This window comes from Bacillus rossius, chromosome 17 (assembly GCF_032445375.1).
Source record: "Bacillus rossius redtenbacheri isolate Brsri chromosome 17, Brsri_v3, whole genome shotgun sequence".
NCBI classification, from domain to species: Eukaryota; Metazoa; Arthropoda; class Insecta; order Phasmatodea; family Bacillidae; genus Bacillus; species Bacillus rossius.
Window position 1 is genome coordinate 37,217,241 of NC_086344.1, and position 26,166 is coordinate 37,243,406.

Genomic DNA, 26,166 nt, shown 5'->3' on the forward strand with positions numbered 1-26,166 from the left:
TTAAAAACTTGTTTAATATGCTAAAAAATTTAGTTAAATTAAGAAGGTCTGGGCTTGCTAGAGTGTACCTACGCCTGAGGAGGTCGACATGGGCTGTAAAAATAAAACTTAAAACTATATTGATCTGGTCAATCCTGGTAATTGCGGCCATGGAGCAATGGGCAGGGACAGAGCTGAAGAGCTGGACAAAGCACATCTGAGTCTGATCAGATGGGTGATGAAAATAAGGACATTGAGGAGGTGAGGAGTCGCAAGACAGGCCATCATTAATGGTTTAAAACTGGGGCTTTGCTAAGCTTTTTTGTAAATTTTATTTCAGTTGGTAGCTTCTTAAATAGGAAAAGGCATCTATGGCATGCCATTATTTTAAAAGATTTTAGAATCGAATTGGCAACCACATTTCAGTAAACTCTGAGAACATTCGGCTGGATGTGAATCAACTGTATAGATTTTGGAATATATATATGTTTATAGCTTAAATTGGAAATACAAACATGATGCATTTGAAACTTTTCTAGGGGATTCGACTACCAAGCCCCGGTGTCTGGGTCCCAAGGGCCTCTTTTATAGAATGAGGTTCAGGCCTATGTGGTAATGGTAAGGACTGAGAATGGTGCTGGTGTGTTTGGGGGCACCCATGAAATTTAAAGGAAAATTTCACATTTCGTTCAAGAAAACACAAATAAGAAATTTTAAAAAAATATTACAGTTTTAGGGTTTAAAAGTTTGTTAAAATACTATAAGAAAAATGTTTAAATAGCATTTAACTCGCACATTTTTGAAAGTAGGGTACTTCAAAAGTAAAAAATAGGATCCTGGCTACAGAGACGAAGGTTCCATGCTGAGTATAGGTCTGGATAATATATAATATATTCAAACAGTTTAACACAGGGGCGCAACAACTAAATTTCCAAAGGGGGGGCCGCAATATACCTTTTTATAAATAATCATCGATCCCCCCTATTGAAGCGGGGGGGTCCGGGGGTCCTCCCCCGGGAAAAATTTGTATTTCAAGGTGGAAAATGGTGCAATTTAAGCAGTTTTATTATCTAAAAATTGATACACAGCACTTTCTTTGCCCCTGTTAGCCCCCACTTCAAGGTTTCAGAGGGGGGGGGGGCAAAATACCCTTGCCCCCCCCCCTGTTGTTGCGCCCCTGGTTTAACCTGTATTATTTTATTGGAAAATGGAAAAAATGTAATGTTGCTTCATATAAATAAAAAGCAGAGTAGATAATTACTTGCTAGAATTTTCGTAAGTGTTTATTTTATTTCAACTCTTACCTGATTATGTAATTTAATTGTTTAAACATATTTAATTTCTGTAATTAATAGTTTAATTTTGCGAGAAATATTAAAATGAAAATGTAAAAAAATAACCATTTTAGTAGGAATCGAACCCGAGCCTACAGATTATCACCCCAAGCATTTTACCACTTTTTTTAAAAATTGTTTTTACTGACAAATAGTTTCAGGCAGTTGAAAAATGGTACATTTACATTGATAGATTTGTGGGCAGAGGCTCAAGTACACATACCCAAAATTTTCACAATTTACATTCACGAGACCACTAATTTTATATTGTTGTATTTACAGATCAAAAGAAAAAGAGGTAAGGAACAAACTTTAGTTAAAAAGTTTTATTTTTTACCATAGTTCATCGGGCCGTACGAAGGTTTTCTGTAAAGTCACGTACTAATAATAAAGGTGTTTGGGTGTGCAAGGTGAAGTCTATCAGATTCAGGGCAAAGCTCCTCGTTTTAGGGCGAGAAACACTGAAAATTCAAGAAAATGTGTTTTCTCTACATTACCATAAATAAATCATGCATCGGATCAGCGAGTTGTCTTGCAACACGTTTTCTACACCAACCCCAATGGTGTTCGGAATATACAGTTTGTGACTCGGTTAAGTGCTGTATCACAAACGTCTGCAGATCTCACAGCGATTATCATTGTCCAGGGAAATTTGACTTCTCATTTTTGTAGGAGAGCAATTTTTAACGTAGTCAAAACAAAACCGCGGCTGTACCCAGCGGAGTAGCCAGGATTTGTGATTTGGGTGGGGTTAGAAGCATTGCCCCCCCCCCCCCCCCAAATAAAGCGGAAAAAATTTGGATTTTAAGGTGTAAAATAGTGCTATTTTATCAGTTTTCGTTGTACTTAACTTTTAATATTGTAATGGTAAAAATATTATTAATTTTTTAATAAAAAAATTGTTTGATTGATGAAGTAAGAAATTAATTAAAGATATTTTTATCAATCCAAGTGCCTTGTTTACGTCCACTCAAAATCATAAATCATGCTCGAAGCTCGACAGTACAAAGAAAAAAAGGAATAAAAATGTTTGGGTTTCGGCAGAACTGGCCTATTCCTGGAAACAATTATCTTTAGCTTGAAGAGTTACCCAGTTACCGCGCTGGTTAAATACAGTAGGTGTAAGATATTTGAAAGCTTGGGACCCGTCACGGCGTCACAACCTAATAGCTTCTGCTCGTGACAGGGGTAGGGGAAGGGAAGGAGAATCGGTACGGCTCGCTTACTCTTCCCCTCCAGTGCAGTTGCCGGTGATAGCAGTAAGACACCCAGGCTTTTAGCTAACCTGCTTTCAGTTAAGAAAAAATAATTTGTGCTAAGGAGGGGGGGGGGGGTTGAACCCCTAACCCCTGCCCCTTGGGTACGCCTCTGGCCGTACCTACTGCTTCTGTTGGTCACACGGAATGACGTAAACGCAATAGCCGGGCATTGTGAAGCTAGACCGCGAGGGCCCGTGTTCGCTTGCGTGCATTATAGTACTGGTTTCATCGCTCTTCCTCAAATCGCGCTCGTAAAATTCCATAAACAGCAGGAAGGCATTTCCACGTGTCACTGGTTGAAAGAGAACACATAGCAACTGGCATACGTTCTTGAAATGCCCTGAAGTTGCAGTAGCGGATCCAGAAGAGGGGGGGGGGGGGGGGGCTAAGGGGCTCAAGCCCCCTCCAATAGCATCTGGGTCCACTATTGTTTTAGTGTTTGCCTTGATAAAGCCTAGCCTCAGCTGGGTCAAGCCCCTCCCAAACCAAAATCCTGGATCCGCCACTGTGAAGTTGTGAGGAAATCAAAATTTCGTGGAAGAATCTCTCGGCCCCGAGTCGTGAGTTATTTTATCTCAGTGGATGTTCGCGGTACCATGCACCTGCCACTTTCGGAGGAATCGATACTTGACACAGAGATAAGCTGTAAGCTATATTATCTCGTTCGCGGTACACGCCCGCGACAGTCTTGCATCAGACTCGCCGCGCCGCTGATAACTCACACAGGGGGAAAGTGACCACCGGTGTAACCGTCTCCGAATACAGCCAAGTGAGTATTTTCACAAGCTAGGAATTACAGTATTTTCACAAGCTATGAAAAAAATTAAGTTATTTCAACACCTAGGAAAAAAATAAAGTATTTTCAACAGCCAGGAAATAATAAAGTATTTTCAACAGCTAGAAAAAAAATATTTTCAACAGCTAAGAAAAAATAAAGTACTTTCAACAGCTAGAAAAAAAAATATTTTCAACAGCTAGGAAAAAATAAAGTACTTTCAACAGCTAGAAAAAAAAAGTATTTTCAACAGCCAGGAAAAAATGAAGTATTTTCAGCAGCTAGAAAAAAAAATATTTTCAACAGCTAGGAAAAAATAAAGTATTTTCAACAGCTAGGAAAAAAAGAAAGTATTTTCAACAGCTAGGATTAAAATAAAGTATTTTCAATAGCTAGGAAAAAAAGAAAGTGTTTTCAACAACTAGGAAAAAATAAAGTACTTTCAACAGCTAGGAAAAAATGAAGTATTTTCAACAGCTAGGAAAAAAATAAAGTATTTTTAACAGCTAGGAAAAAAAAGGTAATTTCAACACCTAGAAAAAAATTAAACCATTTTCAATAGCTAGGAAAAATATAGTATTTTCAACAGCTAGGGAAAAAAAAGTATTTTCAACAGCTAGGAAAAAATAAAGTACTTTCAACAGCTAGGAAAAAATAAAGTATTTTCAACGGCCAGGAAACCCACAAATTGAGTAGTTTCTAATATAGTGAGAATTTCACCAACTGGGAATCCCATAAATTGAGTAAGTTCAACATCTGGGAATTCCAAATAGTGAGTATTATCGCAACAGCTAGGAATCCCAGTAGGAGTGTATTTTCAACAGCTACGAATCCCATTAAGTGAACATTTCAACAGCTAGGAATCCCATAAATTTAATAATTTCAACTGCTGGGAATCTAATAAAGTGAGTATTATTGGATACACGGCGGATCACGGCGCGAGTGGTCCTGGGTTCGAGTCCCGGGGAAGGCATGGGTGCCAACCAGTTTTCATCTAAATAAATCTCGTACCTTTGTCACCGTCACTGAAAACGTCAAAACGAACATTTACTCTTGTGCGGTATTTGTCACAAACCGAGCCGATGATTTGCAAATCACCTCGCTGGTTCGATTCCCAGAGACGTAGCCTATTTCGGAAGAGCACGTGGAGATAGAGACGCAGTTACAATCAGAAGCGAGTGACGTCACCTAAGCCACGCCTACGCCTGACGTCGTGTATGCACGTCAGTTATTACAAACGTATATAAATGGAGCATAAAGTGATGTCTATTCGTGGAAAGTGCGCTAAAAAAAAAAAAAAAACATATTTTTTTTAAAAATTTATTATATTCACGCATTAGAACTTGAAATATTATCTGTGGTATTTCTATATTAGTACATTACTGAAATTATTTCACAGAGTAAGGTTCAAGATAATGTAATTGAAAAAAACAACTGTTTAATGGTAATGTTAGGATATAAAAAAAATACAAATTTAAAAAACGTACTTGATCCATCACTCATAGGTAGATTTCGAAGTACCTATTTCTTCTGGAAATTTTCTGGACTTCTATACAATTCTGGAACAGTTTTAGAACTTAATATACATAACATCCTACGTTACATGTTATCAGATTTCCAAAATGATCTATTTATCATTTTCTCGTATCTATTCCATGCAGCGAAAATTTTTTCGAATGTATTTAACCCAATGCATCTAGCATTGAATAACTTGGAAATAATTTAATATTGTTACGACTTATGTGGATAGCCCAATTAAGTTTTATTACAGTTTTATTTACTAATATTTACATTAAAAATAAATAATTGTACTTAAAAATGTCTGATCTCAAATCACTGGCACTTAAGAATGTTTATTCTCAAGTCAGTCGGTGTCCGTCAAGGTCCGCAGTTCGCACTCCTCACTGGAGCCGGGCTCGACAGTGGTTCGCCCCTCGCCTCGCGCCTGTCCACTCACACAGTCTCGCGCCACTATCGAGGGGGTCTCTCACCCTCTTGGCCGATGTCGCACTTCCCTTCACTCGCGGAACTCTCCCAACTCCCACGGAGGCCGGCGTCGCTGCTTATATACTCGTCGACCGTCCTTCTCGAACCGACGAGAGCGGCTGTGACGAGTCGCGTCATTCCGAACCTACCCGACGCCCGAACAGTCCAGAAGGGCGGCGTCGATTCACGCCGCTCCGCGCGGCGGACTCTGTGGAATTCGCAAGGCCGCTCAGCGGTAGACAACGGCGCCGAGGCAGGACGATGCGCGGGTAGCGTGGGGAGGAGGGTGGATGGAGGTAGAGAGAGGACTGTTGTAATCCGGCCAGGCGCGCGTGTCATGCCTCACGTCAGTGGCTGGCGCGTGACGTCAGTGGCCGTGCAGCGCCGCCAGCCAGCTCCGAACATGGCATCGCGGTGTCTTGTCTCTCGCGTTCGTAACAATATTATGCCTACTGAGATAGTTATTCATTTTCGACCTCCAAACACTATTTTATTGCTTTGAAGTAATAGTTGGTCGTATCAAAATTTGCTTTGGAACAAAGTTTAAGGTTACGCATTAAGATTGTTTTATGATAAATGTAAACGAATTTAATAGTAAGTTTTTTTTTGTGCAGGCCTAGTAGTTTGTCTTATCACAAATTGTTTCAGCCACAGTTACCAAATAATATTTTTAAGGTTTACAAACAATTTGAACGGATTTGATAGTGTACTTAACTAGGGGAGTTATTAATTTATTTATCTTTCAACCACTTGTTATTTACCACCTCTTGCAGTAATTGTTAATCTTATAAAAAATTATTTCAAACGAAAGTTGTAGATGATATTTGAAAGTTTGACAATAAATAAGAACGGATTCAATAACGTCCATAATACAGAAACTATGATTTTTTTTTAATTACCACCCCAGTTTTTTTTAACACTGGAATACTTCTTGTATAACTAAAACATTTAAACAGTAAGTAGCCTATATGTTATTTAATGGATTTTTTTTTCATGTGTGTTTGTACTTTTGCAGATACTTTGTCGTCGTCATTTCACGCTGACAAATATCATGCACTCCTCTGATGACCACGAATTGATTATTTCTTTTTGCGTGATGACTCGGATCGGGATCGGATGCTAATCGATGTCCAACTGTGTCGTGTTGAAGCATGAGCAGCGCGGAGTTCCACAAGCACGGGCCGGGAGAGGAGGGGCAGGAGTACCAACACCCGCCACCGCCTGTGGCACCTTCTGCTGGCGTGGGTTCGTACTTCCCCCTGCGCATCACCCCACACACACATGCATATCTGTGCCTCGGAGGCAGAACACACCATGTGCACACTTGACCGTCGTCTGGCGTTCTTTCCAGTACGTTCTTCAAGCGAATCAGGCAATGGGTAGAGACCTGAAAAATTCGCGGGTTCATTTCGTGTTATGCTAAAATTCAAATAATTATACCTTAGTGGTGCTTCTGTCATTGGTCCACTGTTAATCTGGAGGACTGAGGGCCAATTAGAGATACCACTCACTCGTAGAAGTGTCGAATCACAGGCCACCCAGTCGAGACGACTCACAAGCCAACAGCCAATGAACAGTTGGCATTTTCCCGAGTGTGTAGAGGATATTGGAGTCTATCCTGGAGGTCATTGATCCCGCGTATTTTTCCTGTCTCTAGCAATAGGAAATTTTTGATTTAATACAATTTATCGGACATGCGCCATTGCTGTTTGGTACTGTTTGCACGGGCGTCACTGGCCCAGGTGGAGGGGGGGGGGACCCTTGGGGTACTCGTCCCTCCCCCATATTTTCAAGGACATCCAGTAGTTTTCATGTTTATAAAATGTATGTGTTAACAGGTTAACAGTGATGACATATAGTAGTATCATCAGGTGTCAAATAAAAAATTACAAACAAAGCATAGTTTGAAAATAAACAGATATGTTATACTTAACACGGCGGAGGTACTAGCATTTAAAGAAATAAATTTATTCTATGTCCCCCACCCCCCAACCTTATGTGGCACAGATGCCCATTACTGTTTGTAATGGGATGTTCAGCAGATGAACCCAATGATGAACCTAGACAGGTATTATGGGCAACACCACGATGACAGCGGGCTAGCGACGAAGATACAGTTTCAACAATGAAAATAAATGCAGACAGACAACAAAACCCCGGAAAACGCCGCAAATATATACGAACACAGCGATGAAAATAAACATATTATGTTACGGACAACAACAACAACACCAACGAACACATTCTAGTGGCATACAACACTAAGGTCTACGACATTTCTAAAATTCACATATATTGGGTAGAAAATAGATCAGTAAATAAGTGAGATAATATTTAACATTCTTTAAACTGCTCTATTGAAAAATATTGTGTTTGTGACATAGTGTCTTATGCGTGTGTGCGTATTTGTAACCTCTCAGCTCCTTAACGGCCAAAGGAATTTTCATGATATTCAGTATCCTTGCAGTTACTTTAGGTCCAGGAATAGGACATAGGTTACATTTCATACTGAAAAAAATGTATAATTCCTGTCGGACAATAAATAACGTAGCCCTGAAATTGATGAACGGATATTTTAACTAATAATTCTTTAAGCACATTTTGAAGAAGAAGAAAAAAGAAAAAAAAAGTGAATTTTACGATGTGCACGCACCATGCGACAAAATTTTCACAGGATGAAAAAAAGGCCACATAGCCTACATACAAAACTTATATATGTGGTTTCAAATCATATACTTGATGATAGATTTTGAATACTAATCCATTTAATAATTTTTTTTATCTATTGAGAATATTAGTGATATAAATTGTTTTTATAAATTTTTTCAATTGTATTTATATAAGTGAGATTATGTTCATGCATGTATAATTTATTTTCAATATAAATTATCACATAATTTTTTAGTAAATCATATTTATTGATTTCCATAATTCATTAACATTCATCTCTATTATACAAAATAAAACAAATTATTTTTCATACATGTTTGTATTAATTTCAATGATGAATATTTACATAAATGTCTATAATAAATACTTATAATTTATTTGCATTAAAAATTATAACATTATTTTTAGTAACTACTTAAAATAAATGTAGTAGAATAAACATTCAGCATACCTATTAAATGATTTTTATAATTAATTAAAATTTGTCTTTATTAAATAATAAATTAAATAATTTATTTTGTATTCATGTTAATATTAAATCTGAATACTGAGTATTTATTTAATATTTTTTTTTAATCTGAATGAATTCATATTTTACCAACTTTATTTATAGTAACACAGCAATCCTTTTATTATGTTATTTCTAAAAATTATTTTTATGCAAAATTAAAAAGCTATTTTTTTTATTAAGCCAAGTAAGTATAACTACTAAGGCGCAACATAAGTACACACACACACACACGAACATACACACATAAACACAGAGTGTTCGATAGGTGTACGTAATGAGATATCACAGGATATTTATTTTAAAAACATTTTTGTACCTCCCTGCTGTTTCCGTGGATACGTAACAAAACGTAGCCTAAAATAGGATATTTAATTATAAATAATACATATTTTATATACTAGCTAATTACACAGCTTCTCTCACATACAATTTTTTAATTAGATTAGTTTTTTAATTACTATTAAAGAAATATATTTATATTATTGTCATGTTCAAACTAATTAATTTTCATAATTAGCATTAAAATTCAATTTGATTTAATCAATATTGTAAATTTTTGACTTTTTCTGCCAGTGCGAAGTCGGGTACTCTAGGTAGTACATTTCTACATCGCAGTAGTTTTAAATGCTACACTGGATGTTCAGAATGTAGCACTGACTGTACATAATGAAGCACTGACTGTACAGAATGTAGCACTGGATGTACAGAATGTACCACTGAATGTACAGAATGTAGCACTGGATGTACAGAATGTAGCACTGGATGTACAGAATGTACCACTGGATGTACAGAATGTAGCACTGACTGTACATAATTTAGCAATGGATGTATGACCACCCTTGTACAAGCATCAGTCTCAGCACACAAACTGAGATCTCAGTATATTCATGGATAAAGACTGCTCTTCAAATAATCAGTCAGATTAAGGCTGACTTCGACTTCAGAGTACTGTTTTCCGCTAATACGGGAGCGATTTGACTTGAAGACTTGTTAAAGATTAAAAGTTTATTTTTTTTTAATTTTTCACTTTAATTGTAATCCCAAAAATGTTTTATTTTGTTCATCCCAAATAAGTTGATGGGTTAAAACTTAAATCAGTTTACAATAATATTAAAACTAAAATGAAGCTGTAGTAAAAATTGCATTGGTAAAAATAAAAAAATTTATTTTTATAATTTTACGCATCTAAAATTTGTATTTAGTGTATTATAAGAATATCAAGAATTGATGTGATTTTACTCCTGTATGACACTCGTGAACTGCACTTAAAATAAAAACACTCAGCAAAGATACGTGTAAATTCACACGGAAGTCCCTGGAATATCTGTCACCAGTGTTGATCTCCGGTTTGAAGAAAACTAACACAGCAAAAAATATTAGTGAATTCAAGAAGATCCCCGGTTGAGTTTGTCGCCATATTTGATGGTGTACTGAAAGTAAAATACATTTTTTTTTAAAGTAAGTTTAGTTTTGAAATTAGGCTGCTACCTATTTTAAAAAAATACACGCCTCGTAGTTGGACAGTGTGGGGATAGGACTGGTGGTGTTGTTGCAGTGACCGCGACTAACGCCCCTGTGGTGGGGTCCGGCCCCACGACCCTGGTGTGTCCCTCGTGCCACGCCACGGTGCAGACCAGGGTGCAGTACGAGACCTCCACCCGGACGCACCTCATGGCGCTGCTGCTCTGCGCCATAGGGTGAGTGCCAGCCACTCAGGGCACAGACACACTGGCAGATCTTCGCTTCCAACACCCAGGGTCGTAGCCAGGGTCTCTGACATCTGGTGAGCGCCAGCCACCCAGGGCACAGTCACACTGGCAAACATCCGTTTCCAACACCCAGGGCCGTAGCCAGGGTCTCTGACATCTGGTGAACGCCAGCCACCCAGGGCACAGTCACACTGGCAAACATCCGTTTCCAACACCCAGGGCCGTAGCCAGGGTCTCTGACATCTGGTGAACGCCAGCCACCCAGGGCACAGTCACACTGGCAAACATCCGTTTCCAACACCCAGGGCCGTAGCCAGGGTCTCTGACATCTGGTGAACGCCAGCCACCCAGGGCACAGTCACACTGGCAAACATCCGTTTCCAACACCCAGGGCCGTAGCCAGGGTCTCTGACATCTGGTGAACGCCAGCCACCCAGGGCACAGTCACACTGGCAAACATCCGTTTCCAACACCCAGGGCCGTAGCCAGGGTCTCTGACATCTGGTGAACGCCAGCCACCCAGGGCACAGTCACACTGGCAAACATCCGTTTCCAACACCCAGGGCCGTAGCCAGGGTCTCTGACATCTGGTGAACGCCAGCCACCCAGGGCACAGTCACACTGGCAAACATCCGTTTCCAACACCCAGGGCCGTAGCCAGGGTCTCTGACATCTGGTGAACGCCAGCCATTCAGGGCATCGTCACACTGGCAAACATCCGTTTCCAACACCCAGGGCCGTAGCCAGGGTCTCTGACATCTGGTGAGCGCCAGCCACCCAGGGCACAGTCACACTGGCAAACATCCGTTTCCAACACCCAGGGCCGTAGCCAGGGTCTCTGACATCTGGTGAACGCCAGCCACCCAGGGCACAGTCACACTGGCAAACATCCGTTTCCAACACCCAGGGCCGTAGCCAGGGTCTCTGACATCTGGTGAACGCCAGCCACCCAGGGCACAGTCACACTGGCAAACATCCGTTTCCAACACCCAGGGCCGTAGCCAGGGTCTCTGACATCTGGTGAACGCCAGCCACCCAGGGCACAGTCACACTGGCAAACATCCGTTTCCAACACCCAGGGCCGTAGCCAGGGTCTCTGACATCTGGTGAACGCCAGCCACCCAGGGCACAGTCACACTGGCAAACATCCGTTTCCAACACCCAGGGCCGTAGCCAGGGTCTCTGACATCTGGTGAACGCCAGCCACCCAGGGCACAGTCACACTGGCAAACATCCGTTTCCAACACCCAGGGCCGTAGCCAGGGTCTCTGACATCTGGTGAACGCCAGCCACCCAGGGCACAGTCACACTGGCAAACATCCGTTTCCAACACCCAGGGCCGTAGCCAGGGTCTCTGACATCTGGTGAACGCCAGCCATTCAGGGCATCGTCACACTGGCAAACATCCGTTTCCAACACCCAGGGCCGTAGCCAGGGTCTCTGACATCTGGTGAGCGCCAGCCCCCCAGGGCACAGTCACACTGGCAAACATCCGTTTCCAACACCCAGGGCCGTAGCCAGGGTCTCTGACATCTGGTGAACGCCAGCCACCCAGGGCATCGTCACACTGGCAAACCTTCGCTTCCAGTCCTCAAGTCCATTATAACCATAAAACCGTTTTATCAGTAAGTTTTCTTTTTACATGAGTTTCAAAAGATAATGGTTATACTAAAATCTCAGGGAGAGGTAGACTTTTAGAAAGTCCAACGTTTACACATAGAAATTTAAGTAAAAGAAACGAACTTTTATGAGTGACATCTCTGACTCTTTTACCTCATCTCATTTCTACATTATATTAACTGACGTTTAAATCTTTTTCATGTGATAACGTCTTATAAATTGATGAATGCTGGCTGCACGCACGAAAAGTTGTCACGTTCTGCCTTAAGCCGAACGTGCAAGAACCGGCCAACCACAGTGCGAGAAAATCTTCTATAATATCAAACAGGTTAAGGCGGGCTTTTTAAACTAATTGTTCAAGATTATATTCAAACAAATTATTTAAATTTAATTTGCAAAAACTGTAAACAATATTTGAATATTAAAAAGTATGCAATTTTTCATCAATGTTATCTTACGACGTTATCACGTAAAATTATCGTCCGTAAACCGACTTTACAGACGAACCCCATTTCCACGGCTCTGCTTCCAGTTCATCTTCCCGCTTCAATATCGTAAACCGGCAAGTTTGTCCTCGGACGGCTGGTCCGTTCAGCCACGTGCAGCAGCGTTTTATTTTTGGTTCAATGGAAACTTGGTTTCAGCAGTTCATTCAGAGCAGTATGAAGGGGTGTCCCAAGGCACATGCAGAGCTGCAGAGAGGTACGACGTGGTGTCGGCAGGTGCTGGTGCTGTGCTGTGATCCCGTACTTCAAGGACTCGTGCAAGAACGCGGCACATCACTGCCCGGACTGCGGGGCCTACCTCGGCGTCTACAACAACTGAGCGCGCGACGACCGTAGAGTCGACACGCCGGGAGACCGCGCCTCACATCCACAGGCTCCCCCCCCACGTCTTGACATCGGGCATCGACAGTTGAGTAGTGTATTTCCAAAACCGGCCATCTCCACAAAAAAAAAAATGGTTTCGTTCTAGAAAATCAAATTCCATGGTAACCCACAGTGAATAAGGAGCAGTTAATTACAAAAGCGGCCGTATTCACTTAATAAAACCGTCTTGATTGCCACATCATGGAATTGAGTAAACAGTTTTCCTCGATTTCTCGCAAAACTGTTCTGAGGGAGATGGCCAGTTTTGGAAATACACGACTCAAATTGAGGGAGTTGCTGCAATAAGGGCCCGTGCCCCAAAACAACGTCCCGAGATATCAAATGTGCAAAGTTTTCCTTGGTGGCACGCACGAAGTCGGAGCACAGTTACTCCGATGAACAATATATTGAACAATATTCTGTAGCTTACTAAATAAATGTTTTCCCAAGAGAAGCCTAAGATGTACATCTAGGTCTGTCCCATCCCGAACACGCCTTAATATTCACCTTCGTCTAACCTCGGGATTTGTTTTATTTTTGCGCAGGAAAAATGAATTCAAATATTAAAAATGGTCGGTTAGGTTAGCTACATTAAAACACTTTAAAACACTATGAACGGTTAGTTAGGTTAGTATAGCTCCATTAAAATAAACAGAGAAATATAAATATTTATAAATAAACCCGAGGTTGGCCGAAGGTGAATATTCGGGCGTGTTCGGGCAGGGACAGAACTTGATGTACATCTTAGGCTCCCCGTTTTCCCAATCCCAGATATCAATAAGTAAAAAGGGGTCATAACATAATCACAAAAAATCCTTTCCTTCCAACATAGCAAATTAAAATTTCTGGATAATATTTGGTGACCATAGTGATTAAGATATGTAGAATTCAGTTTTGTATTCTCCCCCAAAAAAGGGCCCATGGTTTCATAGGCCATTATTTCAGCAACCTCCTCAATTGAGTGCGCAGCTGTCCTAGATGGAGAGATGAACAGTTCCGTAGTTCTCCGAAGTTTGTCAATCACTCGTCGGAAAAAAAAAAAAAACATATTGCAAGGATGTATTTATTTAATGGTAATAGAGTATTAAAAAAAAATGCTAATGTAACCTAAACAACCTTTCATTTTCGTTCCTGGCTCAAGCCTTTGACCATAAGAAAATAAAAGGAAAATGAGTCAAAAGGTTTTTATAGAAATATTTTGTTTTCATATATACCATAGGACACCTACCAGAAATGTAATAAAAAAAAAAAAGCAGCTGAAAAAGTGTTTAAATGCTAGTCTCCATGTTTGAATCCCACGACTACCAACATGTTTTTAATTTTTTATACAACTTAGTATTGAATTATTAAAAAATTTATACATTAACACATGTTTACATGTTATTTGTTTAGCCTATTGCTATAAATGATTTTAATATTTAAACAAAGTGGTTAAGAGCACGATATTGACTTTCAAAGTTACTGGGTTTGAAACTTGTCAATGGACAGTATTTATTTTAAAATTTTTTTTTACAACTTATTATTTCATTTTGAACAGTAAATTAAAAGAAATATACTATTATTTGTTATTTCTCTAAACAATTTTTATATAACATTTCAAACAATGCTTTGCCTGTAGTTTGGCATATAACCATTATTTTTTGCTTATAGGTAATAAAATAAATCTCATCAACATAATCAAAGTGGTTAATTATATATACATACATATAAATGTAAAGTACTGCAGTTTTTGGGCTTTCTTCTTTTTTTTTTTCATACTGATTTACTTTTTTATTTCTAGCTGGATTAAATTTTACATGCTTAACCCAAACACCACGATGAATGTCACTGTAAATCAGAACTTCGGTACTTGTGATTCAATTTTACGCAACTGACTACCAAAATAAGATCACTGTTCAAATTCTCATTTTCACACATGATATTCAAAATAAGACTAAATTCACTATCTTAATCTGATTTCGAGAAATCATACTTCCATCCCCCATTCAATAGTTTGAATTTCTGAAATAAATCATTTCATTTTTGTATTTGAATTACTCTCTCTCTACAAATTTTTTTCTTTACACTATGTACAACTAGTAATTCAGCTTTTTTATATATATACACACACACACACACACACACACTTTCAATCAACTATATATATCAACTGTTCTGTAAAGTGTTATGTTATCTAATGCTGATAATTTTCTAAGTATTAAACTAAAAATAGTAGTATGCGAAATCATTACAGAGTTATGACGCACGTACATAAGTACACGAACCATTATTTTTCTGACTAGCACTTCAATAACACTCAAGTATATCCATCTGTTATCAGTGGTATTGTTTCTATTGACGTACGCCTGCAAAAAAAAAATACTATCGCAGCTGAGGTCAAAAGGAACTATATATTAAAGTATTAAACATAGTGTGGTGGTTTTTTTGTGTTTCCTGTTCATATTTGTCACCAGCAGTTCAGGTTGTACTTGTGAAAATAATAATTATTACATTCTTCTATAGGAAAATATGAACGTTTCCAGAGTGAAATCTTACTAGAAGATAATTCACTATAAATTATAAGGAGAGTGGGGACATTTGATACATTTTTAAGTTTTTTTAATGCGGTTCAAAATTTAAAAGAGAAATATGATTTCTTGAGACTGCATTTTATTCTAGCAGTGTTGGTACAAGCATTAACACTCCTTTTACCATAAAATATTTCAAATACACCAATCCGGAAGCTGTTATAAAATATGATCATCAGGGATCATGTGCCCCTTTTTTCAAGAAGACTCGTTTTCTTTTGCAGGTAGAGTTGATCTCAATGGGATCACATCTTCCTTATGTAATATATTTTTATTATCATCTTTTGCTACGCAATGGTTACCTTTGAGTGAATTTCTGAAAGAATTAATTTAACATACATTTTTAACATAGTTTTAATGAAATTAGTAAATTACCTTAAAAAAAGGCAATGGTGGTAAAGTAAAAACCAATCAAAATATTGGAAATTTTTATTTTGAATTGTTGTGTCCAACTGTGGCGTAAGATACTGGAAAATGTTTTTTAACAATGTCCCTTAGCCCAAGAACCCTTGTTTCTAGTTGCTAAAAAGTTAAAATGAGCTTTTTTCTTCTTCTTAGGAAAGTTCACCAATATCTCAGGGGTTGTTGAGTCTACTTGGGTCATATTTTCCACAAAATATCTCTTTCCTTCCTTTCCACTAAACTCACAAAAAATAAATTCATTGTTTTTGGTGTTGCACATCTCAAAGAAGTACTCATCATCGAATTCAGAATTTTCATCGGTCGAAAATAGAATAATGTCGTCCATGCTTTCACTACTGGCCTTCCAAATACCTTCATGTTCTGAACTGTCACTTTCTTGGCATCTCTTTCTTCCATTTCCTATTTTAAGATCTCATTTCTACATTCTATTCACTGACGGTTGAATATTTCTTGGTGTTCAAGTATTTGAGACAAAACTAGAACTATTACGGCAAGCAGATTGTCATGAAGGCGACGCTTATGTTGGTCGCACTTTAGTTTTAAGCAACTCAACTGTGCGCACAATCGTACGAAATAAGGACTCTTACCAAAAGTTTCTATAAGTCCGATGCTGTTGTTTGTACTAGCAAGAATATATTTGACATTAGATACCGGAACAGAAATAAACTGATGATTCATGTGGAAAAGGTTGTCAAATGAATGTTGCAATGAAAAAAAATTGGCTTGACAGGATTTGTGTGAACCAGGTGGTGATATGCGAATAAGCACTTTAATTTTTGAAAAATTAAATTATAATTATCCCGACAGTAATATCGGTTTCACTGTCAGTAAAGGATGGTTTGGAAAAGTACACGACGTAAGGTGAAGGTCACGCCCAGGCGGGCAAGTCAGCCAGCCGACTGACAAAGTACATAACCACGTATCGCCCATTACACAGTGACGTATTTGTTATACAAAGTGCGATGAGTGCCATATAAAGATAAATGGTGTGACATATTTATAGTTGAGTGTTATTCAACACATTTATATTACGCAAAGTATATTCCTGCACAATGTTGGAACACATTAAATAAATTAGCCTTGCTATTTATGGAAACTAATGCTTCAGAATACGCGATTTCGAATAACACGAGCATTTTTTGGGAAGGAATATTAGTCGTGCTAAGTGAAGGATAGGTGTACTTCAAATAATTAAACTGGTACACGTTTTATTTGTTGATTGATTCTGTTATGCTTATAATTAATGGTCAAAATATAGTTTTAACTAAGCATGATTATAACACATAAGGTGTTTTTTTGCATTTATCATCACCTTAATTACACACAAGGTGTTTGTGCATTTATCATTACCTTAATTATATCAAGGTACAAATTTTCTACAAGATAAGATCAAATGAATTTTACTGTCCCTTTTACAAACATTACATTTTAAACAACACTACAATCCGCTAAAAAATATAATGATTTGTATTAAATGAAAACCAATGTTATGTACATGCATGTTATGTTGAAAGTTTTAAAAACCTCTTCAAATAGTTCCTAGAAATTTTCCAACACACAAATAATTTACACCTTACAATTAATACCAATTAATACTTCAGCTAAGATAAACCAAGGTTAATGGAAGGACTAGTTATTACCGGCATACCCACAGCTGCCACTGGCATCTTCTATCCAGGTCCCCGTAATTTTTGCATTGCGCACGGAAAATTTGGACCCTTTGGCTATGTGCACATTCTTCAACGTGACGTCGATGGGATTGGCCGCGCTCAGGCCGTGGATGATGTACGTCCCGTTGGTCAGGACCCTCACGTTGCTGAGGGTGATGTTCCGGAACACGGGCGTGTGGTTGCCATGAATGTTGTAGTAGTTGGCGTCGAGTTGGACGGGCCAGTCTGCGTTGGAGATGCAAACATTGTCGTAGGCGACGTTCGAGACGAGCCCGCCGCGGAAGGTGTTGCTCTTGATGTACAGCCCCATGTGGGTGCCGTTTATGGTGAGCCCCGAGACGGTGACGTCGCTGACCCCGTGGTTGGTCTCGCTGCCGATGGACATGCCAACGCCGTGGTTGAAGTGGTTGTTCAGGACCGAGACGTGCCGCGAGGGGGCGGTCAGCGCCTTGATCGCCACGTCGTCGTCGCCCGTGCTGATGTTACAGTGCGCGATGGTCACGTTTTGGCAGCCCACCGGGTCGATGCCGTCCGTGTTGAGCGCGCTCGAGGGGTTGACGATCTTCACCCCCCACACCGTGAAGCCGCTGGTCTCGCTGGCGACCAGCGTGTAGAAGGGGGAGTTGGTCAGCGTGACGCCGTGCACGGTGATGTCCGCCGAGTTGTTGATCTGCACCAGCCGCGGGTTGTTCTGCAGCTTCCGCACGGCCAGCGCGTTCCTGGCCAGGTGCCACCAGGTGATGTTGGAGCCGGCCATCCGCGTCCCGCCCCGGCCGTCGATGGTGCCCTTCCCGTAGATGCCGCTGCCCCGGGCCCCGTGCATCGTGATGAAGGGCCTGCAGCCGAGGCCGTACTCGTCGATCGTGCCGCAGGTGTGGGAGCCGAGGTCGTACCGGGACGCGTTGGTGGTCGCCTTCAGGGTGACGCCCTCGCCCACCATGAGGCTGACGCCGGACGGTATTGTGAGCGGGCCCGAGTAGAACACCCCGGACGACAAGGCGACCGCCTTGCCCTTGGCGCACGAGTCGAGGGCGCTCTGGATGGTCCTGGTGTCGTCCGTGCCGCCGGCCTTCAGCGCCTCGCAGATCGGCGGGGTCTTGGGCTCCGTGACGTGGCGGAGGTCCCGCGCGTGGCCCAGGTACACCAGAGCCAGGGTCGTCACCGCCGCTAGGAAGCTGAACGTGTGTCGTTGCATGTCGACGTAGCACCTAACAACCACGGGCAAACAATCACCGATATGTACAACCGAAATTCTCTCCAGTCCAGCGACAAATTGTTGTGGGGTATTTGAGAAAAATATTTCTGCTTGATGACACCTGCTAAACAAAAAATGTCTAATTAAAAATTCAAACTTGATCATTAGGTTGATTATTTGCACAACAAATAAAAATATTGAATAATGCAGTACAAATCGTGATGATTACGGAATTATTTCTAGATTTATTTTGACCTAAATTTTGTATACTCATACCAATGTCAGTATGTACATAGTATTACAGTGCCAATCACAATTATATGTAGGATTTAATTTTTAAAATTGAAGCATGGAATTCAGTACATATTAAAAAAGTCATTATCATCACCAAACTTAGAATAACTGTATGTAATATGTAAACAAAAAGTGTACTAAGGAAATAAACATTATACTTTATAATAAGCTATTAACCATATCAATAAAGAATATTATTGTAATTGAATGTGTTATTGTTATGATTGCAAACTTAAAAAGAAATCGAAATCCACTCTTAAAACTATGCTAATGGTGCAAAAATTATTTATTTTTTTCCAAGTGACATCATATTTTTGTTTTTTATCTGTCTGTCATTGTTCTTAATGTGAAAAGTTACTAGTTTAGATTATAAATAATTATTTTTTTATTTTATTTTGTTGGGTATTTATTTTCCAAAGATATATATTAAATAATACTATACTATAAATTAAAAAATATATAAGAAAACTTATCAGAATAAACTTTTAAATCTGGTAGCTAATTATGTTAATAATTAGGTTGTTATATTGCTGATAAAGAGCTTAATTTATTTCATTGATACATAGAAATCCAAAAATTACACATTTTCAAGTGGCGAAGGAATTGGAAATCAGCAGTCCCACTCTAAACGCCGTCATCATAAAGTGAAGCAATTATACATAAATGTGTCAGTGTGTCTTTAAAGACAAATAAAACAGAAGCTAGAAGCAAGACAAAGTTGAAATTTTTTTGTCTAGGTTAAGCAATTACAAGTGCTACAATGATATTTCCTGCTTATAATGTACGTATTTTCCTTATGCCTCTCTGGTATAAAGAAAAAAAAAACAAGGTTCTACTGTACTTAAAAAAATAAGAATGATTTAAAGGTGAAGTATTTTGTAATAAGATTAGAAATTTTCCTGTAAAAGAGGAGAATAATTATACTCACAATTCAGCAGTACCAAGAACCTGAACTGCTGGTGACAAAACAATTAATGAGCAACGTCAACGTTATCACGTTATATCGAAGATACAGCCCCCTTTTAACTCGGTGCTGATAGTAATTTATTTTCAGGTATACATCAATATGAACAATACCACTGATAACAGATAAAGTGTCTTGATTGTCACTGAAGTGCTAGTAAGAAAACGAATGAAAAACAAATGAACAATTTTCAAGTTGACAAGTTGGCAAGATGGTCTTAAGGCTGGTAGGACCCAGGGTAATGCTGTAATGCTGTAATGCTGTGGTGCAATGAAAAAGCGTGAAGTGGTGAATGAAACTCAAAAGTAGTTTTTTTCCCCTCTTTATTTTCTTTCTTTCTTTCGTTCAATCTGCCTCATCTTGTCAACAAGGTACGGTGGAAGGGCTCTGACTCGACATTCTGTGGTTCGGCACATTCTGAAATACGACACTAATGGCCCGTCTACAATAGCCATGTCCTAAACTGTGTCCGAAGGACACTCGTCGCTGATTGGTCCACGTGACCCCTCTGACGTCGTGCGTCAAGTGGGCGAAGGTCCGAACCTACCTGGTCCGAAGACATTCGTCGATTTGAACTTTTTGTCCCAACCTGTGTACTTCGGACACAGAAAAAGAACAGAACACTCACGATATTTGAATTTCCGGTTCCCGTTTGAAAACGTGGTGTTTGTTTTTGTTATTGAAGGAAATGGAAGGTGTTGTTAGTCACTTATAACTTAACATAACTTTCATAAGTTCAATCTCAAACTACAAAGCATCAAAACAATAAACAAAAACATTTGGTTTGGTACATTTACTGCGCTCTGGTGACAACTTTAGAAATCAATACATTCGGACATCTGACATCGCAATTGTGGACAGGGCAGTTTTCGGTGAGACAATGTGACGTCACTCACATTCGGATAAGGACACGGAACACGCACAGGTTCGGACTATTGTAGACGGGCTCTAACTGAGCCCTTCGTATGTATTAGGAATTTTTTTTTGTGTGGACCTTGACCATTGCTCTGCTGGCATTTTTAGTTCTCTCAAGAATTTCAAGTTACTGTCAATTTTTATTTCAGTAGTTTTTCCTTGTTTTCTACCAGATTACATTTCAATTTTTAGAGATATAAAGGACAAAACTATTCCTAACAGTTGCATCATACGGAAAAGTGACACAAACCAAATAATACGCTAGAATATTTTTAAAATTATTTACACCAATTTATTTACAATTTCTACTATACACAATGCCTTTGTATATATGTAGTTTATTTTTAAATCACATTACAAAAAAAAAATCATATCACTAGTCCTTTCAGAACGCTGCTTAAAAGAAGCACTGAAATCCCATCGGCAGAACCACGCACACACACAGGAATCAACCGGACGCAAAATGATTCAACAAAATCACTTCAAGCAACAAAATACTTAATCAGCACGCTTGCACAGCATCCACAGTTACCTGTTTGAAAGCATTCTAGTCACAAGTTGTGGGGGGGTACAAAAAACTAAGAAAACAACACATACGTAACGATGTTCCACACCAGACAAAACGGAAACAATAACTCCAAAACCGACTTTCCTTCGCCCATCGCCTACTTGAGTTGTACAAGAAAATATTGTAAGTACATACCAGCAGTGCCAAGAACCCGAATTGCTGGTGACAAAATTATTAATGATAAAACGCCAACGTTATTACAACATGTTCAAGATACAGTCCCCCTATCAAACTCAGTGCTGATAGTAATATTCTTTTGCAAGTGTACCTCAATATGAACAATACCACTGATAACAGAATAAAGTGCCTTGATTGTCACTGAAGTGCTGGTGATGAGAACACGAATGAAACCACAATTGAACAGTAAGAGTCCAGGGTTCTGCAGTGTTCTGGACGAGTGTCGGACAGTACCGGGCAGCACCGGGCAGCACCGGGCAGCACCGGGCAGCACCGGGCAGCACCGGACAGTACCGGACAGCACCAGGCAGCACCGGGCGCGTCGAGGGGCGGGCTCAGAACCACAGGCCGCCGGCGTCGTCCTCATCGTCGGGCCTGGGCGGGTCGGGAGGGGGCGGGGCGGGGGCGGGGCCCGGGGGGGCGGGGCCCTCGTCCTCCGACTCGCTGACCTCCAGGTCGCCGTGCACGGCCGCCGCCCCCGCCCCCGCCCGCTGCCGCGGCAGCCCCTGCAGCAGGAAGTCCGACGGGTCGTAGTTGGGGTCCACGTCCATGCTCTCGTCTGCGGACAAACGCGCACCGCGACCAAGTCAGTCTCGCGTCCCTCCCCGCCCCTTCCCCTTCCCCCCTGCACCCAGTCCCAGCTTGCGTCACTGTGATGGGTGGCAGTCCATTGAAAAGTTACATTCGGGGTTGCATTTGTCAGACGACGCAATTTTATTTTTTTTTAGATATGAAAGGGGGGTGTTAGTGTCAAGTTAAATCCAAATCCAAGTTTGTGGGGGTGCAACCCTTGTCCCACGGCCGCCATTATTAAAAATTTTTATCATAAAACAAATAACAAGATGATTAAAATTTATGGCAAAACATTAATATTTATATTTATATTCATGTATAGTTACGAATACTGAAGAATAGTATTAGTTTCGCAGCTCTGTAAAACCTTAACTAATAAATTTAAAAATGTTTATAATAAAATTTTTTCCATAAAACACCATCTATAAAAATGGTCTGATATCATTTTTTTTGTAAAAAGATTAGAAACAAATTTATATCGACAAATAAATTTTTTTTTCTCTAATTTTTTATGGATTTTCGCTTATAACTTTTTTTATTTGTGGTTCTACAACTTAAAGTTACTGGACAAAAGTTGTAGATAATTTTGTTTGCAACAAAAAATATTTTTTTTTGTGAGACCCATAGTTTGGCTGATAAACCGTAAAAACAATTTGAACCTCTTTTTCCAAGATGGCGGCCGTGGGACAAGGGCTGCAACCCCACAAACTTGGATTTAACTTTACACTAACCCTTCCCTTCATATCTAAAAAATAAAATTGCGTCCTCTGACAAACGCATGCTAAGCCCAAAAAAATGTAACATTTCCATGGACTATAGAGACAAGACTATATGGCGAGCTGCAATAAAGCAGAAATATCACCGAAAAGCATGCCAATACACCAAAATACAAAACACCACAAATCGAGACATGAATTTATGGTTTTACTTTTAGTTCAAATTCGTTTTCAAAACAGAAGATATCAATGTTTTTTTGGTTTTATTTTATATTTAAGTTGTTTTGTAATTAGAAAAATGGGTTTTCAAGCAAAATGCAATGGACAACATTTCAAATGCTTCTCAGTTGAAGAGTCTGGATATCGAGAATGAGAATATATCACAAAATGTTTGTTCCATGGAGATTGGTTTTTGTGCCATTTTCAGTCTCAAAAAAAGGTGATGGTAATGACTCCTTGGAATTTAAGGCTGACTGCAAGGAATTTTCTGTTATCTTTATCTGCCAAACTTGATGGAAAAAAGTCCTCTGAGAAAGAGAATTGTTTTTGGGTCAACTTGCTAGTCTCCTTCAGTAATGGTTAGAGCTCTTACAGCTAAGGTTGCCATTCAAAGAATTATCTCACACGAACAGTTGGCACCGGCTGTTGGAGAGATTATTCTTAAAGAGTTCACAAAGTTTTGTGAACATCCCGAGATGTTGAAAGCTGCAGAATTTTCTAACTGGAAAAAAGAAAGCCTTGACAAGTTCAGTTTAAATTTGCACATCTCAGTTTTGCAAGATGCGGATGAACAGTTAATCATATTCTTCCAGCGCTTCTTAATTGACGGAAATGCAGCGATAGAGAGAAGTATCTTTCAAGTAAGATTTTTTGATTGAAAGTCTTCAAAAGGAATAATCTCTTGTAGCTCAAAGATTGGTTTCGTGACCACATCTTTTCACTTCCAGATGAGTATTTGAACTTTAAACTAACGTGTTTTGGACTAGAGTGAGAATACTTACAACTCGGATTGTGTTATATTGTAGTACCATTAATATATTATACTCAACCATTTAGTGTTGGTTGTATTTTTTTTTTCATTTGGGTTTTCAGAGAGCATTTCATCTCTTGCTCATCAAATTACAATTTTTTTTTTTTTTTGGAAATTTGAAATGCCTCAGCAAGAAGAAAAGAAGACATAAGAATGGAGAAAAAAAAACAAAAAAAAAAAACAGGATGAGGGGTTAAATGCAAGAAAAAGAGCACCACATGAAATCAAGTTACTCTAAAGGAAAAATTGCTTGAAGAGACAAAAGGAGAATTAATGTAAATAGAGATGGAATTATCAAACTCAAGAAAAGTGATTAAACTGTTTTTTTTTGTGCTCATAATTAACCTAATGTAAAATATTTAACTTGGGCAATAGTGAAAACCTTGAATAAATTTGTGTATCCTATTAAAAAAAGTCTAATGCATAATACATACTTAAAATTTCAGGTTGTAAAGAATTTTTAAAAAGATGCCAAAATTGACCAAAAAGTCACTGATTTTTTTCAGTTTGAACTTCGTAGACACCCTGGTACTATGACGACGTTAGTTGTGGGTGTAACGTTAGTTCGGCCTCATGTTTTAGTCATGGTTTATCTTATTAATAAAGTTGATACAAAATATGTTTTTTTTGAATGACAAATCAAGTTTTATTATTTTACGAGCTTTTGTACACTCCGCTTTTTTAACTGAATGCAATTTCCATTCAACAGTTTTGTCGTTATGAATACATCAACTTCAAAAAAAAAATATTTCTCTGATAAAAATTGCACCCCTACTTTTCAAACTTGATTTTTACATAGAATGTGTGACGATTGTTGGATAAAACGCGGTACGTTGTCGCATCCCTTTAGCGGTTTATAAACCTGACCTTACACAGTCGTTTAAGGGCCTACACGGGCGCACACACGCGGTGTGCACAGCGTCAGGAGAGACCACCCGATTTAAAAACTGCTCAAGATACATATAAGGAGTGGTGGTATCCGATTACGAAGAGCATTTAAGCATACGCTGATGGTGGATGAGCAGTTCCGTTTCCAAATTGTACCGTATATACCCGAATCTAAGACAAACTTTTTTTACCATAATTTATAATTCAAAACAAAGGGGTCACCTTAGATTCAGATACACTGATTTTTAGGTAAACATACCTATTTTGGGGTTAATGTTTTTGGGTTGTGCAGTAGTTATTGGCTGCACATGTTACGAACGATGTTTTTGGAATGTTCTATAGCACATGATAGCGCCCATCTTAGAGACTAGTTTCTTGTACAAAAACATGCATTAGCATAATGAAACTTAACAGTGTCCAACGTTACAGTACCAGCAATATAGGTATTTATTTCTGTTTGTACATAAACTGTTAACAGTATTTCAAAAGTGGTGGTTGAAATCCTTTGTAACATTCACATTTTCAATTTTATATCTAATTTGTTGGCATGTGTTTAATACAATAATTTTTTTTTTTTCCTGAAACATGAGGCTGTAGTTTGGGGGTCGTCTTAGATTCCGGTAAATATGGTATTTTAAGAGAGTGAAACTGGCTGAAACGTCGTGATTTTCAGAATCAATTATTAGTTTTAGGTGTGAAACCCCAGTACAGATTCTTGAAAAGCACTAGACGGAATCACTTTACACCTCTAGATTCATTTCTTCGGCGTATTACGTTACGGTCATGGTTCAGATCGCACAGCTAGCAGTTGCCAAGCCCCCCGGGAGCCGAGAGGGGCGGACGGCGGGACAGCTCACCTTGCTGCTGCGCGACGGCGGCGGCGGAGGAGGGGTAGTAGCCCAGGTTGCCCAGCTGCACCATGGCCTCTGCCGCCTGCTGGCTGTCGTCGTCGGGCAGCGGCTCCACCTCCGACAGGGGGTTGTCCTCCAGGTCCTCCTCGCTGCTGAACTGCAGGTCTGCCGACACACGCAACACACCCCGGCCCGGTCAACTACGAGGAACCACGGTTTGGCTGACATTACCGGCAGGCAGAAACAGCCACCGATCGTAAATCTACGTAATTATTACACCCTGGGAGGGAGTGTACGAAATCTAACTATGTACTTATGTACCTACCTTCGAAAAACTCCTGTGCTAGTCAAACCAAGTGAGGTGTGATTGTAGATTGTACAGTTAGTGTCTTTGTTTGTTTATATTTGTATGTTCAAACGTGTGTACAGTATTCTTGTTTACAGCTAATAACTTTTTCATATTCAATGCAAACTGCTCAATCTCATGAATAGTTAATTCTAACTAATTGATATAGCAATTGTTCGTTTAATATAACCTGAGAAGTCCCGAGTTTCAAGAGTGTAAATGTAAATGCTATCAGCTAATTGAAAATTTTTGTTTTGATTCCACAATTTGAATTATA

The 26,166-nt window shown here is 39.4% G+C and overlaps 3 protein-coding genes across 6 annotated transcripts in view; 1 reads left to right on the top strand and 2 right to left on the bottom strand.

Moving 5' to 3' along the window:
• The first annotated feature begins 3,264 nt into the window (after window positions 1-3,264).
• Window positions 3,265-13,976, top strand: LOC134540691 (lipopolysaccharide-induced tumor necrosis factor-alpha factor homolog). Its single transcript, XM_063383568.1, has 4 exons — window positions 3,265-3,341; window positions 6,484-6,578; window positions 10,070-10,211; window positions 12,566-13,976. Exons 2-4 carry the CDS (start codon window positions 6,485-6,487, stop codon window positions 12,666-12,668), a joined length of 339 nt encoding a protein of 112 aa, XP_063239638.1. The 5' UTR covers window positions 3,265-3,341; window position 6,484; the 3' UTR covers window positions 12,669-13,976.
• Window positions 13,977-14,273: 297 nt separating this feature from the next.
• On the bottom strand, window positions 14,274-21,555 carry LOC134540925 (endo-polygalacturonase-like). Of its 2 annotated transcripts, none has more exons than XM_063384001.1 (2): window positions 19,790-20,154; window positions 14,274-18,580 (listed from the first exon to the last, which is right to left on the bottom strand). In XM_063384001.1, exon 2 carries the CDS (start codon window positions 18,565-18,567, stop codon window positions 17,332-17,334), a length of 1,236 nt encoding a protein of 411 aa, XP_063240071.1. In that variant the 5' UTR covers window positions 18,568-18,580; window positions 19,790-20,154; the 3' UTR covers window positions 14,274-17,331. The 2 variants fall into 2 exon arrangements, with proteins under 2 accessions (XP_063240071.1, XP_063240072.1); XM_063384002.1 differs by lacking the exon at window positions 19,790-20,154 and adding an exon at window positions 21,444-21,555 and having other exon boundaries at window positions 14,341-18,580.
• Window positions 21,008-26,166, bottom strand: part of LOC134540924 (transcription initiation factor TFIID subunit 1) — a 51,007-nt gene continuing 45,848 nt past the window's right edge. For all 3 annotated transcript variants that reach the window (XM_063383999.1, XM_063384000.1, XM_063383997.1), the window contains exons 28-29: window positions 25,550-25,708; window positions 21,008-22,044 (exon numbers count right to left, since the gene is read on the bottom strand). In XM_063383999.1, the coding sequence (XP_063240069.1) occupies window positions 21,821-22,044; window positions 25,550-25,708 (383 nt within the window). In that variant the 3' untranslated portion in view covers window positions 21,008-21,820. The remainder of the gene's footprint in view (window positions 22,045-25,549; window positions 25,709-26,166) is intronic.

Bases quoted from the DNA above. Each gene is read 5' to 3' on its own strand.
- LOC134540691 (XM_063383568.1), top strand. From the start codon at position 6,485: ATGAGCAGCGCGGAGTTCCACAAGCACGGGCCGGGAGAGGAGGGGCAG. The intron at 6,579-10,069 runs GTTCGTACTTCC...GTGTTGTTGCAG, and splicing joins GGCACCTTCTGCTGGCGTGG to TGACCGCGACTAACGCCCCT. The intron at 10,212-12,565 runs GTGAGTGCCAGC...TGGTGTCGGCAG, and splicing joins CTGCTGCTCTGCGCCATAGG to GTGCTGGTGCTGTGCTGTGA.
- LOC134540925 (XM_063384001.1), bottom strand. From the start codon at position 18,567: ATGCAACGACACACGTTCAGCTTCCTAGCGGCGGTGACGACCCTGGCT.